Raw genomic sequence first — 15,560 nt, forward strand, 5'->3', positions numbered from 1 at the left:
ACCACCACAATGATTTGTTGCTAAGAGGTGTATCAGCTTAGAACATACACAGTCCAGCTCCCATCTGTTTAGGATGAACAGTACACTTTTTACCTTATAGTGTCATGTTTGTCCCTGGAAGAAACCTAGCCAATGTGCTCAGGGCTGCTTCACATGACATTTCCCTATATAGAGAATCTTTGTGTAGGGGAAAACCCGCACCTGTATAGGCGTGCTCAAGTCTTCCAATACATTATCACACTAAACAATACATATACAAACTTAAGCAATGAGTGCCCAAGAGGAAAAAGTTGATGCATTACTGTTCCAGAAAATGTAACGTAAATACCTGAGCTTCTTCTCCTGCATCTCCAACGGTTTCTACAAGCCTTGACAGAATATCAGAAAGTGTGGCAGCAGAAAGAGGTTGCTTCAATGCTCTGAAAATTTGAAAAGATCTCCCAGCATAATGTCGAGAAGAGCAGGAAAGTGCAGTTTGCAGAGCAACTTCACTAAGATGGTGCTCCAGCTGAAACCCAACTGAAAAGTAAAGTGAATATTCATGAGCATAGACTGAGGTCTGGGGTCAAGAAAGATTTTGGGTTTGAAACGGTTAATACATTAAAATTAACTAGCTGTGTCACTATACACGTTTGTTTCAGGAGAATTTATTATAAGCATATTGGACATGTCATTATTTTTCTCTTTAGTGCAAACCTGTTCCTGTATGGATGTGCCCAATGGTTAAGATCTTTGGAGGCCCTTCTCTGCACTCAGAGGTTAGCTTGGGAGCAACCAGTTTTTCTTGCTGGTGTACACCCTTCTGAAATACCAGAGAAAGAGAGATTAGACCATTTGGTCTCTTACCTTAGTAAAAGGTATTTCTCTGTGCTTGATTGGATTCAGTCAGTATGGGACTTGAGTACCACCTTGTGGTTTAATAGATTTCGTTAAGCCTGAAGCCTCAGTTTCTATTATGACAAGCCAAAGTAAACTCAGAGCAGCGATAGAAAAAATAAAAACACGAACATGAACTCTCTGCGTAAAACAACATGTGTGTGTTAGAGGCAATACAACATCTATTTACACAACCTAAAGCAAAAAATAAAATCATAAGATTTTTTTTTCTGGGAATAAGAGAAGAGAGAAGAGAGCAGCCCTGGTAAAAACCAACCAATCAAGAAGTAGGGAGTGGTACTGATGGAATCCAATCAAGCACAGAGAAATACCGTTTACTAAGGTAAGAGACCAAATGGTCTATTCTCTGTGTTTTTGTACATCCCATATGTCTGTATGGGATGTACAAAAGCTGATCCGTATAGGGGCGGGCAATACTCAGAACAAAAACTCATGGCTGCCTATGGCTGAGGAAGGACGTGTTGCAGCACACGCCTGCCAAATGATGTCTTAGAAGAAGCATATAGGTCCTCCTTATAATGGCTGGTAAAGTATTAGGAGTGGACCAAGTAGCTGTTCTGCAATTTTCAAAAGAGGGGCATTCAGAGAAAACGCTGCTTAAGTGGCCGCCACTCTAGTAGAGTGGGCCGTAACCTTCATGGGAAGTAAGCTTCAAACAGCAGTAGGCCAACATAATGCAAGCTTTTATCCATCTACTCAAGGTACAGGAGGAAACCTGCCCTAGAGAGGAGGGATTGAGGCTTAAATAAAAAAAGAGTCAGCTTTGAGTGATACGTGTCTTAAGGAAGCTGATTTTAGAGGGTCAAATGCAGATCATTGGAGAGCAGATAGCACCTTGTGAAGATCCCGGGATGGAAATCTGTGTTGCACAACAGGAGATTTAAGGTGAGCTCCATGAAGAAACTGTTTCAGGAAAGGATGTGAGGCCATAGGCCTGTCAGAAGTTTTGGAGAGGACAGTAGAAACGATAGAGGCCTGCCGACAAAAGGTATTAAGCTTCAGCCCCAATGACAGTCCATCCTGCAGAAGGAGAGAAAGTGGGGTAATCCAGCTTTCCTGGGTGCAACTTTCTTTCTAGAAATTTTCAAAAGGGGTTTTCTCAGTCTCGCTGCATCATCTGGGGAATTGTCTTCCAGCCACAAGAATGAAGCCCTTGGGAAGACAGAGGCTAATGAGGAGGCCAGAATGGAGAGAGCAGAGGACTCACGAGCCCTGTGAAGATAGAATCCAAATTCCTTTCAAAAAATTTCTTGCTGTACTTGAGTCTGTAGGATGCAGAGGCTGATGCACAAGAGCAGCCATTAATAAGAGGAAGCATAATAAGATCCATGGTAGACTGCTCCAGCATAGTGCTTGTTGGCAATTGAAACAGATTTTTTATGTTGCAATGGAGCATCCAGTTCTGACTTGATGATTTTGGGAATAAGAGTAGGCAAAATGACTGCCCTGGACTTAAGCTTAAGATCTGGGCAGACCACTGCTGCTTTGGAAGTAGAAGGAGTGGGAACCTCTTCTGCTGGATTAACAGCTAAGGCTGCCATAGACTTGCACAGTAAAGGCAGGTAGTGGGAATCTTGAAACAAACTACAGGATTCAGACTCTTCTGGATCTGAATCCCCGCTCCACTCATCATCCTCCAGGGCAATAAAATCAGACACAGATGCATCTGGGGATGTAGATCTTCCGCTAGCAGGAACAGAACATTTAAATATTTCCTCAGACCTAGATTCCCATATGGGGACTGAATTGGGCTTCTGTCTTTCCATAGGCTGAAAAGATGGTAGCTGGCATATTTGGGAAGACACTGGAGAATGAGAAATGGCTACTACATAAATAGGATCAGAGGCAGCAGGTGTGGGGTGGGTGGGAATTCTCTAGTCAGTTTAGAGTAAATATTTTTTCAGTTGCTGCAACAGGACAGGAGGGAGCCCTGAGCCAGGACCTTGTCAAGGTACCCAAATTGGAGGACACATTAGGCACAGGCAAAGCAGCTGTAGCAGAGGTGGATAGCAGATTATTTACTTGCTCTTGAGTAGACTCAAAGCCACCAAACTCGTCTGGACAATGCCTCTCATGGCTCCTATAGAAGGCACTGCCTTTCTCTGCAGAAAAATCCTCTTCCCCTCCAATGAGCCTGCAGGCACAACAAGAAGCTGAGGAGGTTGAAAGTGCTGGATTTCTGTCAGGAACTGCACCCTGCCCTTTGCTGGGTCCTATTACAGAGGAGCCTTGAAGTTCTAAACTGAAAGAGACTGCAGGATGCCAGAGCAAGTCCTAAGCTCTTCAGAAGTGAATGTACTGGTGTGAAATGGGCTTCAGAGCAGCTCTCAGGCAACTGGGAGGAGGAGGGGATAGAAGACGAAGTCATGGTTGAGGGAGCAGACATAACACTGGCTACTGCTGAGGTGACTAAAAGTGCAGGCTTTTCCTTTGCAGGGCCCTCCATATGGATTTGCAAGGAGCTGTGGCCAGAGAAGCCTTTGCAGGAAACATCCGACTTAAGTTTGGCCTTCCCCATGGCGCTCCATGTCAGTGAGGGCCAGCAGGGGGGAGGATATGAGGACTGAGGGGAGAAGCTACAGAAGATCTGGGGAAAAGGCAGGGAAACATGGATGGAGAGTCAAAGCAAACTTTTTTAAAAAATGAAGTAGAAAGCGAGGGGCAACAATTAGATCATAAACAATGTTCACATACAAGCAGGATGACAATAAGCCAAGAGAAAACAGGCCTGAGCCAAGGGAGAATGCAGAAAGAAAAAGATAACACCGCTTTGGTGCAAGGCAAAACCAAAACTGAGGCTTCAGGTTTAACAAGGTCTATCAAATGCTCTGTTGTAGCGACTTGCCCTACTCCACAAGGTGGTGCTCAAGTCCCATACTGATGGAATCCTCAAGCACAGAGAATAACACTGGCATATACCATGTTTTAGTTTAGACTCTAGATTAGCATTACTTTATTTGCCAAAGCCTTTAATGAACAGTGATAGTGGTTTTATTATTGCTGCTGAAGTTTTACTGTTTCACTTCTTTATTTTTAAATATTGTTTCTGCTGTTTTATAATAAACTTACGTTGTTTGGCATTTATCTGATCTTTTTTTTCAATTAAATAAACCCTATATACAGTTCCCATCTTCAACCCTGGGTCCTGGGGAAATTTTTAATATAGGTTTGCAACTAGAAGAAATTGGGAAAATCAATGAAGAAACATGCATATTTATTTTGCCCCCTGGGAATTCTTCTTTATTGGAATTGCGCCATATTCTAAACTTTTTAAAGCATACCTGAACTTGACTGTTTAAATACGGAAACAACGTGCTTTAGAAATACAGTTAATTGCTCAGCACTCTTTATGCTTGGATTCTTTGCTGAAACATCTTCATGGTTCCAAAGTGGTCCTCGTTTCCTAGGAGTAGCAAAGTAGCAAACTTTAAACTCATTTATCAGACATAATAAGGTCTCAAACTTTTCAATTTAGTTCCCTACCTTTTTGATGCATCAAGAGAAAGGAAATTTAATTACAGTTAAGTTTTCTCTAATAAAATACAGCAGTTCCTATACTGAAGATATTTAAGTCTCCTAAACAGCAGCTGGTGTATTATTGATGCTAGTAACATTTATTAACATTTTTAACGTAAAAAAGAAAACCTCAACAGAATTATTAGACTGCATGTGAAATTCAAAGAGGAAAAAACATCACAATAAAGTTGCAAAAATGCACATTATGGGGGGCTTTACTTATCGAAGTGGCTTTCTAATAACTTAGCGACTTTCTAGCAACATTAGCTTTCAAGTCCTAAGAGACACAAGATGGACAACTAATTGAACAATATCCAATGCAAGAGCTTTAAAGAATAATAATGGTGATGATGATAGTGATATACCCACTAAGAATTGAGGGTGGGTATCTTCTTTAGCAACAAAATTATACTGGAAGTTTGTACAGCTACATTTCCTTTAAATTTTGCATGACTATGACTGAACGCAGGAACTGGTGGATTTCATATCTGTGCAATTTCCATGCAAGAAGTGACAGACTAGCATATTTTGCAAATGCTCATATTTTCATACAGTCAAGTAAGAGCACTCAAATAGTAAAAGTTACCTTGAAGTAATAAACTCCATAAGTGATTTCATTTTTTCATCTTGTTCTCCTGAAATGTCAACTTCATTGAGGATGGTGCTATGTATATGAGAAATGGCAGCACTAGTATTTCCTAAGCTGATGCTCGAAGAGGTAGAACTTGAACTGAGCCCTGAGTCTGTCATTGGGGAGGGCTGGTGATCCGGTATAAAATCATTAACACCTAATTGCAGGAAAACATAATTATTTCTCATAAAATACAATCTTATAAGAAGTTGTAAGGCATAGGAATCCAGATCTATTTTATTAATAGATGAGAGGAATGAGATCAGCCACTCTGAATGATCAAGTTGTATGGTTAAGTGCTGCCACCTGCTGAAAAATGAAACAAAGTGCCCAAGCATCATAAAATTGCTTCAGATTGATATTTCTTCACGCATGTGGCCTAAATCACAGCTATGAATATGCAAGAAAACATGCTGAATAAAACAAAGGGTTCTATTTTAACAATTACGTAGCACACTGCATCTCTTCCTATATTCTCTGCAAAGTGACAAACTGTCATTAAGTTCTGCAATACTTCGTGTTAAAAATCAACATGGAATTGATCAGGTTTGTTACTAAATCATTCATTAAGTATTGGCAAATGTAGCTTTATCCATTTATTCAAAGAGATACAATCTTTACTAACATGGTCAAACGATTTTTATTTTAAATGGTTAAAGCATATGCTGTTATGGACAGTTTAACATTTTACATTCCATTACACACAATATTGCTTGCTTGCTTTAGAAAATATTTAGTTTATTAATTAGAAGTATATCTAAAGTACCTGTAAAGATGTAATCCAAATGTGCTGTTTGTTTGACAGTGAGCACCCGGGGTTCATTAAACTCCCTGTTCCTGAGAAGGACTGAAGCTACAGACTGGACATTACTGTTAGAGCCCATCACGATCAATAAATGCAAAAGGAGGCATTTGCAGTGTTCATATACTTCTGGATGGTGGTGGTCAAGTCCTAAAAGCAATAAAAATAATGTTAGATATCGTACAGACATGAGGATATATCCCATATAGTCTAAAGTATTATTGTCAGTGAATGCAAAATTTAGTATATGGACAGAGCAGAGGTCTGCTATCTGAACAAAAATGCAGGGGGTAAGTGTGCTCCTTCATTCACTGTTCAACACTGTAACGTATTGAGTACATAGGGTTTTACATAGGCATTTTCAGACTTCATACCTTATTAAGTTATTTTTGAGTTTTATTGACATATTATTTCATGTGATCCTAGTTTTTTTTATATCACTTCAGAGCTGGGAATTTATTACCTGTTTTTCAAAGTTGGGTTTCTTTTAATGCAGTCAAGCTATCTTCCTGACACTAAACCTTTAAAAGGTAAGACCACAAAATAGTATAACTACACTGCCTCCCAATTTTAATAAACAGGTAGTTACCTATAAAAACCGCATGAAGCAAGAGGTGCAGGTAGCTTCCCCAGTCAACTTTCACACTGTGGTCAATTATCAAGTCAGTCAACAGAATCACTGCTATGTTACACCTACAAACAAAACAATAAGTATTGGTTAAGAAAACAAAATACACCAGTAGTTGTTTTTTAAAAGATATGATACTGTTGTGAGCATACTAGTTACATAATTATTATTTATTTTAGAATCGCCACCATACAAAAAAAATCTGATTCTCTCAAGATTGATTGATAAAAATATTAGTGATGATGACACAGGTGATGTTTAAAGATATTTAAAGTACACTTTACTGTGACCATATTCATTTAGGAAATAAATCCTAATTCATTGTTCCAATCAACAGATACATAAAAAGGGTGGTCAATGCTAGCACAGAAAAGCATAAAAAACCCTTATAAAAGAAGCCTCAAACACAATGACCTGGTTCACACATAATGACAATTCCATGGGCTATTGCTGGGTTAACTCTGGGTTGTTTAACCCCTAAACTGAGTTCCAGGTTCAGACATCACAAAATAATCCAGGAAAGTGGCAGTCCTGGATTAATTGAAAACAGAAGTTGCTCGCATGCAACACTGCTAATTTCAGGGTTAAACAACGGGGTCCTTAACTTTATGAAGGGACAGATCCAATTTACTTTGTTCTTCCACCATACTATTAGGAACAACAAGAGCTAGAGCCAGGGGCCTTACTTCCCCTTGTACTTCATACAGGCTGCTCTGAGGATGTTAAGCACATTGGAAGTGAAGGCGTCCTCTTCCAAGATCTTTTAGCCATCTGAGGCAACCTCCCCTCCCCTCCCCTCACTGCACTGGCAATGAGTGTCTAAGGAGAGAGCCTTAGTTTAAGAGTGGGAAGCGGCCTCAGGAATTGTCCTCATATTCCCCTTATTCTTCTCCCTAACATCAAAAAAGCACTTCAGAGAGTTCAGAACATTTTACATAGGAAATATACCAGACTAAGCATTTTTTTAAATCCTGTAATGCAACTTGTGGCCCACCAGATGCTTGGTCTACAACTCCCATCACCCCACATCATTGGCTATACTGGCTAGGGATGACTAGGGATGATGCAAGTTGTAGCCCAAAACCTCAGGAGGGCAACAAGTTGCCGATCCCTGCCCCAACACAAAGAAGAACAAATATAGTGATGCCTAGGGCCAGTAAAGAACTCAAGACTGTAACTTGGTCAGAATCAGGGATTATCTGGCTAATAGGTCTGGCGCAGATGCCTACACGCTAGCTGGTCTGGAGTGTGTGCGCACGTGCACAGACGCACACATGCACAGATGAACAACTCTCCTGCACTGCACACATAGGCAGTAAAACTAATGGCAGGAAGGCCATCTCCTTCCATTTTCCAAGCAATATCTAGCTGCAAGATGCTGATAGCCAGAGACTACAAAACTAGGTCCTGGTAACTAGGGGAGGGGAGCAGCAGCAATGGAAGACACATAAAATCGAGCACCTAAGGCCTTGTCCTGCATATTGGATCAGTTTGCATCTCACAATTACAGCTCTGCCAAACAGGCCAAAGCATCTTAGCCATCACAGTGGTTAGCCACAATATACCCTGAGAATCTACTCTGCCTCCAGCAAAGTTCAGCACTAATTGAAGACTTCTTTGCTTCTGTCTTCCCCTTTTCTTCAGCCTGTCTGGCAAACATAGGAAACACCCTGGCCTAAAGTTCCCAAATGAGTCTATCACAATGGCGGTCAAAAGAGAACTGAGGGACAGGTGGGAACCCGCCAAGGACATGACTATTAGGACAGTAGGGGAAGGTTTCCACAAAAATGTCTCAGCTATAGAAGTTTCCCGAAATGGAGCTCCACACAGCTGTGGAGCCCATATGCACAGAGGTCACGAAGAAGAATAAGCAGTTTTTATCATTGGATCATGGAGGCACAACTATCAGGCAATACTTTCTCAATCGAACAGGGAGGGGGGAAATACTTGAAAGTCATACTGGGAAAGTTTTTTTCCTAAGGAAGTAATAAGGGAATAGAGGATGGGATCATAGAGATGCATCTCCAAAAAGACAGGGAGATGTAGCAGGTGTCACATCCCATAATTTCATATACTACATCCTGCCCATTCCTCAGGTCTAATGCACAAACTGCTGATCTCCACATCTCTTTGTTAGGGAGAGGCGCTGGGCTACAATGTCTCCCACTTACACAGAACATGGAAGGAACTTGTGTTGCTTTAATTTATTCCTTTTACTTACCTATGAAGAGCCATGCCTGGAGAGGACGTTTCAGGCAAATAATCCACCAATGGCGACCAACAGCCCCCTGAAGGTGGAAAAGGTAGAGGCTCTCCTTCATTGTGCTCCATCACTTTCAATCGCCAGTTTGAATACAGCGGCATTGAATCACCTGTCAAAAGTATTAATTTTATTGGTATTTCAGTTTAGTGCATTTATGTTAGACAAAATACACTATTTTCAAGTATGCATGCACTAACATTTGCATTCCACATGCTTCTAAATACTGTTCTGTATTCTAAAAATTACTTATTATAGCCCCCTAACTACTACAAATTCTGACCTTACTGCTTATAAATATGCTCTATATGTTCCTAGAAGCTACAGACAGGCATGGAAGCATCTCCATGCAAAACTGGGCTGGCATAAGGAGAGAGAGGTTTACAAATGTTACTGCCCCCAAATAGAACACACAATGTTGATGTGGTTATTGGTGCCTGTAAGTGTGGACTACAACATATGAAAGGGCCCCTAGACTAGATGTTAACTCAAGTTTGGAAAGAGCCATGATTTTTTGTGTTCTAGACTCCTGTGTCTAGATGAAAGATAGCATGGGAATGCTTGCCCAGCAACATGGAAGTGAAAGTTTCTCCGTCTCTAAGCGATTTGAGGACAAAAGGGACAAATTAAGCTGAAATCAGCTGGCTTCCATCCCCACATCAGATAGAGGTCAGAGGCTCCTCCACAATGCAAAACTCCAAGATTTTTGCCACGAAATCCTTCAGGCTCACATTGCTCATATAAGCAATTAACTAATAAAACTTGCATGACTAAGGGGAATAAAAGAACATATTACTTTTCTCTTCTTCGTATGATCCTCCAGAACTGCTGCTATAGCGAGACTCTAGCCTGTGGTGTTGGCGGTTCAGATTACTGTTCAATCCACTGTAGATATCTAGATGTATATAGCTAAAGGGATGAAAAGAATGGTGTTCACTAGAAGTATACCTTTTTCTTAATATTTTGCATGACCCTCTTTTTTCAGTGTAAGTGCCCCCCCCCCCTTTTTCGGTTTCTTCACTTCTGGTGGCTTACTACAAGGGGCACAGTGCCAAGGATTCCCAATTTTAGCTCTGGTAGCTTTTGACACTGATAATACAGTTATGTTTAGTTATTATCATTTTCTTTCCTTCCAACAGTCAGCAACAGTTCTTCTCATACCCAAAACTGGTTTTGTGCAAGTTGTTAGCAGCACTAGAATTTTTTATTTTTATTTTTTTGGAAGAGAAACTCATTGAATAATTATGATTAAGGACGGACAAATCTGTCAAGCTCTATTTCACTCAAGCCCTCATTTTTCCAATGCGGAGTTTGTTTCATTTCATTTTGTTTTTGAATCAGATTGCAAATTGTTGTTGATTTTACTCTGCATGAAAATCTATACATTTTTTCATGTGTATTTTCAAAAATATATTATTTTGTTATATGCACGTTTTCACATGTATGCATTTTTGTGCAAACTTTTGCAAGAGTATCTATTTTTGCAAGTGATTTTTCCTTTGAATAAAGTGCTTTTGTGCAGATTACCCCAAATATTTGCATTCTTTGTCCATAATTTGTAATGTATGCATTTTTTATGCAATCTGCATTGCAAACTTTTCAAAACAACCGATACTGACATTCAACTGTGTTCTGCTTCATGCTCAAGCTTAGAAAGTACAAATTTGGTAAGCTCACATTGAAATGTGAACCAAATTTTGCAGCCATCCCTAAAAACTAGAGTCTACATTTTCTGATGTAAACCTGCTACACGCATATATAGTACCTCAATTCTCTCTAAAGTCAAGCAAGTAAGAATTACCATTACCAACCAAGTAAAATTGCCTTCAAGTAAAATGTAAGACTCGTGGCTGTATGCAAATTACTACATGAAATCTTAAGAGTTCAAAGATACTTTAATGTCTCAGAAATGTGGGAATTTTTTGATCCACTAGAACTGCAAGGAAAAAAACTAAGCTGTAAGGGGAGTTCCGAAAGGTATCCCTATGGTACTATTCCCTTACAAAATCAGAATCCTGTCTGTTGAAATAGAAGTTCATCTGTGCTTATAAACATTGCTCTTGGGCTCAAAAGGTTCTATGATCTTCCAGAGGAGCCAAAAAATTAATGCCTCCTTGACTTTTGTAACCACTGCCCATTCAACCTAATGCTCTAAAGAGTGGTAACGTAGGCAGTATTAATTAACATAATCATAGAATCATGAAGGGACCACAATGATCATCTAGTCCAATCCTCTGCAATGTGCAGGAAAACCAGATAAACCATCCATGAGAGGTGGCTGTCCAGCCTCTTCTCAAAAACTTCCAGAGATGGAGAACCCACAAACTCCATAGGTAGACTGTTCCACTGTTATACAGATCTCAGCATCAGGACATTTTCCCTTACATGTAATCAAAATCTAGATAGCTGTAACTTATACCCATTATTTTGGGTCCTAATTTCTGTGGCAAATGAAAATAGTTCTTGACCATCTTCCTTGTGGCACCCTTTTATGTACCTGAACACTGCTAACATGAGCCAGTCATTCTGGGAGATGATTTGGTTGAAAAGCAACTAATATTTATAAATTTTATACAATTATTAAAAATGATAACTGCAAAAAAGTAATAAAGACGACCAAATTATGCACATGCATATGGTATGATGATGATGATGATGTTGTTGATGATGCTTTTTTTCAATATATTTTCTTTACTGATTATTAAATGGACTAAAGCTTAAAGCAGCAAAAATAGAATGTAAGATAATACATATTATCATGATCTAATTCCAAGACAGCATTCTTATACACTATGGTCAACTTTTAATAGGGTTGACTCTTATTTATCAGTTCTGTGCTAGTTTCCTGTATGAAAACGAGTAATTTTTAGTTCAAATCACTGTATTCTTATTCTTAGAGGAATGACTTACTTTTCATCAATGCTATCTTTCATATGCTTATTGTCAGGATTACCATCTGTGGGTGCCACCATTGTATTGCTACTGGAAGTAGTACCTGAGAATCAAAAAACAAAAACCAGAAATTTAGCTTGCTTTAAATAAAAAGCTTATGGAATGTATGTGAATTCCTGCAACAGAGCAATCCTAAGGTTCTTGGGTTGGCGTCCCAGGGTCCATAAAATATGGCAGATTCCCATACCACCTTTTGGGGGGGGGGGGAATCTCCCCAGCCCCCTTCTGTCTAATGGGTGACAAACACAAAGGATTGAGCCCTAAGTCACTTACGCATCTTGACCTATTATTATGATCTACATATGAATTCAACTATTTATTTTATTATATAGCCGAAGCTCTCTGGGCGGTTCACAAAAATTAAAACCATAATAAAACAACCAACAGTCTAAAAACACAAATACAAAATACAGTATAAAAAGCACAACCAGAATAAAACCACGCAGCAGAAATTGATATAAGATTAAAATACAGAATTAGAACAGAAAAAATTAAATTTAAGTTAAAATTAAGTGTTAAAATACTGAGAGAATAAAAAGGTCTTTAGCAGGCGACGAAAGGAGTACAGTGCAAACAGAAAGCTATGGAAAGGAATTTATACACTATACAGAAGGAAAATCACAGTGTCAAGATGGAAGGAGCCATGCAATTAGCTCCACTCATCCAAATGAGTTTTCAATTTATGTTTCTAGAGAAGCCCCTCCATTTCATGTGGCAAAGCGTCAAAAATGAAGAAAGTTTAAAAATACAAGTTTATAATATGACATTAGAGTGCACCTGTTTAAAGTAAAAATAGTAATAATAATCAACCAGTCACGCACAAGCCCTTAGCATGCTTTGCCAGCTGTATATTTCAAAATGGAATGTAATAAATACTTTCACTGATCAGAGTTCCTGAAATTGAAAGGTGGAGAGTGCTGCTGCCTTTATCTCATTATTCTCCTTTCAAAGCCTCCAAATATTTGGAGCTGGCCTTCTTTGTTCCCCATTCCTTTAAAATATGGGGTGTTAGCTATCATCAGTTTAATTATTCCCTGACAAGTATATTCCTCCCCATCTTTAATACTAAGTTTTTAACAATTCAGATTTTTAAAAAGAAGTTTTAAAACAAGTTTGTTTATTTATTTATTTATTGCATTTCTATACCGCTCAATAGCCGAAGCTCTCTGGGCGGTTTACAAAATTAAGACAATTCAAAACAAAACAATTTGTTTTGTTTCAATTTATTAAAGCCCATTAGGATTTTACCCAATAGTAAAGCAAATACAACCACTAAAATTCAGTAACAGATTCAATTAATTATCTCACCTGAGGTGACGGAAGGGATTTTGTAACTGGAAGTGATACGGTAATAAGGTGGGTTATCCATATGAGTGACTCCAGAACTGACTGGATCGGTAAGTTGCAGCTCACTCACCAGCTCTTCCAAAAGCTGCATGGTTTTATCTCTACCCAAGTATACAATTACCTTCTTCACCTGCCATTCAAACATTAAAAACAATAAATAAATAAATCACTAAACATGATAAATAACATTGATTGTGCTTATATGTTTTAAAGTTCAATTTGGATGATTAAAGCCTCTATTAGTAGTCAAATTACAAAAAACAAAAGCACTCACACAGCTCTTAAGCCATTTTATTGTATCTGGTTTCAATATATTTGAAGTTAGAGCATGGGTTTGGTAGAGAAGCAAGAACAGGACAAATAACCTAAATAAAATCATAGGTGTACAATTAATTAAACAATGATTCCTTCTTTATTTTAAAGTGAAAATTACTACAATCAGTTTTTAAACTCCAGTTCATTAAAAAGCAAAGGTCACAATACAGATTGCTGGGGAACTGCACTGCTTACATCCCTCCATTGCAAGAATCAACCATTTATTCCTATTCTCTGCTTCCTGTTCTTTAACCTGATTCATACAAGCACATCTCCTCTTATCTCATGGCTGCTAAGTGCTCAGAAGTCTTTGGGGAGGGACTTTGTGTCAAAAGTCTTTTGAAAATTCACGTAAACAATGTATATGAGATCACCTATATCCACATGTTTGTTGACATTCTCAAAGAACTCTAAAAGGTTAGTGAGACAAGAATGTACCTCTGCAGAAGCTACAATGCGTCTTCTTCAGCAAGACTTCTCCTTCTATATGCTTGATAATTTTATCTTTCATAATGCTTTCCACCAGTTTACTCATATATAGAGGACCAAAACAGATAATACTTTAAATCCATATTTAGCACATACATATTTTTTCATTATTCCTGTAGAGTAGGCACAGGAGCCTTGATCCCCACACGAGGGTCCTGATTCAAATCACACACCCTATGCCTACTCTAGAGAAAAAAGGGGGGAGATGCAACTGCTAGTTTTAAGCAATGTCTGTTTTGGTCCTGAGTGTCTCAACTAGATTAACTTCCATATAACCTCACACTGCACCACAGAAAACTTCAGCTAATAATAGGACTGGACTGAAAGTAATTCTTAATCAAATAGGAAAGTAACAGAGGGGTTCAGTGTCACTTACATAAGGCAAAAGGCTGGGCTCACTATTCACTCCACAAATGCTGATCAAAAAATGCAGAATTATTTTCAGATTCTTTGGCCAACTGTCCGCTAGAGTAATCCAAACATTCTCGATTTCTGACCATGCTACTTCATCACCATACTAGAAAACAACAGTAAAACATTGATTCCCATCAAATTCAACAACAGCATATATAACACAAGAAAATAATTTACAATGAAGTATTTCAGAGCTGTAGCCTTTATTGAGTAACTTAAACCCACCAAATGTTCCATGACTGCCAAGCAACAGAGAGCTTTAGTAGCATAATGTTTCAGTGTTACTCCTCAGCCCACCATGATTAAACCTGGAAGTCTCTAATTAATAATAGTTTCCCAATTCAGACAAAATGGGAAAAGACAAGTTACAGAACTGTAACTGTAGTTCTTCAAGTGATCACCTGTGGGTGCTTTGTGTGAATGCACAGGTGACCACTCGAAGGCTGTTACAAGTAAGCAACCTGTCTTTCTTCTTTTTTGTGGTCTCTTCTTTGTGCATTACACATATAGGTGAGTAGCAAACTGACTTACTGGAGGTGAGATCAGTGTCCTTCTGCAGAACAGCCAATAAAACAGCCCTTCCAAATGAGTAGTCAGGGCTATTTGCAAATAATAATAATTAACTGGTCCAGAGCAGTATTGTCAGGTGTCTTACATTTCGAGTACGTGTTTCGAATTTGGAGGGGGTTTACTGCAACAGCAGGCAGATTTATGGGGGGTGGGAAGCCCAAAGGGACATGTACTCTCAAGTGACCAAAAGAAATAAAAGTTAAAACAAATGTGATAGTATTGAAAAATAAGAAGAAAGATCAATTTAAAACTCAGCAAATTCTAATTTTCCTCAGGAAGAATTGAACCGACAGAGGAGATTCTCTAAGAAGCTGCCACAATGGCAGTTGAAAGAGAACTACGGAAATAGCAGACATACACACTTGGACAGTGCAGGAGGATTCCCAGCAAAAGAATTCCTCAGCTAGAGAGATCAAGGCTCCACACAAACACATATCCCATATGTGTGATGCACAGACACCATGAAGAAAACTGTGGTTACCAGATTTGGATCAAGGCAGGGTGTTAAACCACGATTTGAAGTACATTTAAGAGCCTGACTTGTTCCAAACCGAGTAACCATAGTTTTCTGGTTCGGATGAAATGAGTAACTATAGTTAACTGAAGACTTCCTGGATTATTGTGGCATGCTGAAAAGGGAGGAATGAAAGGGTGGCAGAAGGAAAGGTATTCAAGTAAAGGACTTGTCTGTAGCTTATTAAACCAAGATATGATCATTCAGAAGAAGTCAACATGTATA

The 15,560-nt window shown here is 38.9% G+C and overlaps 2 protein-coding genes across 6 annotated transcripts in view; one reads left to right on the top strand and one right to left on the bottom strand.

The window, feature by feature from the left end:
- OCIAD1 (OCIA domain containing 1) overlaps positions 1-15,560 on the top strand; it is a 236,243-nt gene that overhangs the window by 74,264 nt on the left and 146,419 nt on the right. The gene's annotated exons all lie outside the window — the stretch shown is intronic.
- Positions 1-15,560, bottom strand: part of FRYL (FRY like transcription coactivator) — a 161,276-nt gene that overhangs the window by 37,476 nt on the left and 108,240 nt on the right. For all 5 annotated transcript variants that reach the window (XM_063135768.1, XM_063135766.1, XM_063135769.1 and 2 more), the window contains 10 exons: positions 14,214-14,354; positions 12,995-13,163; positions 11,645-11,729; positions 9,531-9,643; positions 8,696-8,846; positions 6,436-6,539; positions 5,811-5,996; positions 5,000-5,201; positions 4,179-4,300; positions 329-519 (listed from right to left, as the gene is read on the bottom strand). In XM_063135768.1, the coding sequence (XP_062991838.1) occupies positions 329-519; positions 4,179-4,300; positions 5,000-5,201; positions 5,811-5,996; positions 6,436-6,539; positions 8,696-8,846; positions 9,531-9,643; positions 11,645-11,729; positions 12,995-13,163; positions 14,214-14,354 (1,464 nt within the window). The remainder of the gene's footprint in view (positions 1-328; positions 520-4,178; positions 4,301-4,999; positions 5,202-5,810; positions 5,997-6,435; positions 6,540-8,695; positions 8,847-9,530; positions 9,644-11,644; positions 11,730-12,994; positions 13,164-14,213; positions 14,355-15,560) is intronic.

The sequence above is a fragment of the Elgaria multicarinata genome, chromosome 10 (genome assembly GCF_023053635.1).
Source record: "Elgaria multicarinata webbii isolate HBS135686 ecotype San Diego chromosome 10, rElgMul1.1.pri, whole genome shotgun sequence".
Taxonomy (NCBI): domain Eukaryota; kingdom Metazoa; phylum Chordata; class Lepidosauria; order Squamata; family Anguidae; genus Elgaria; species Elgaria multicarinata.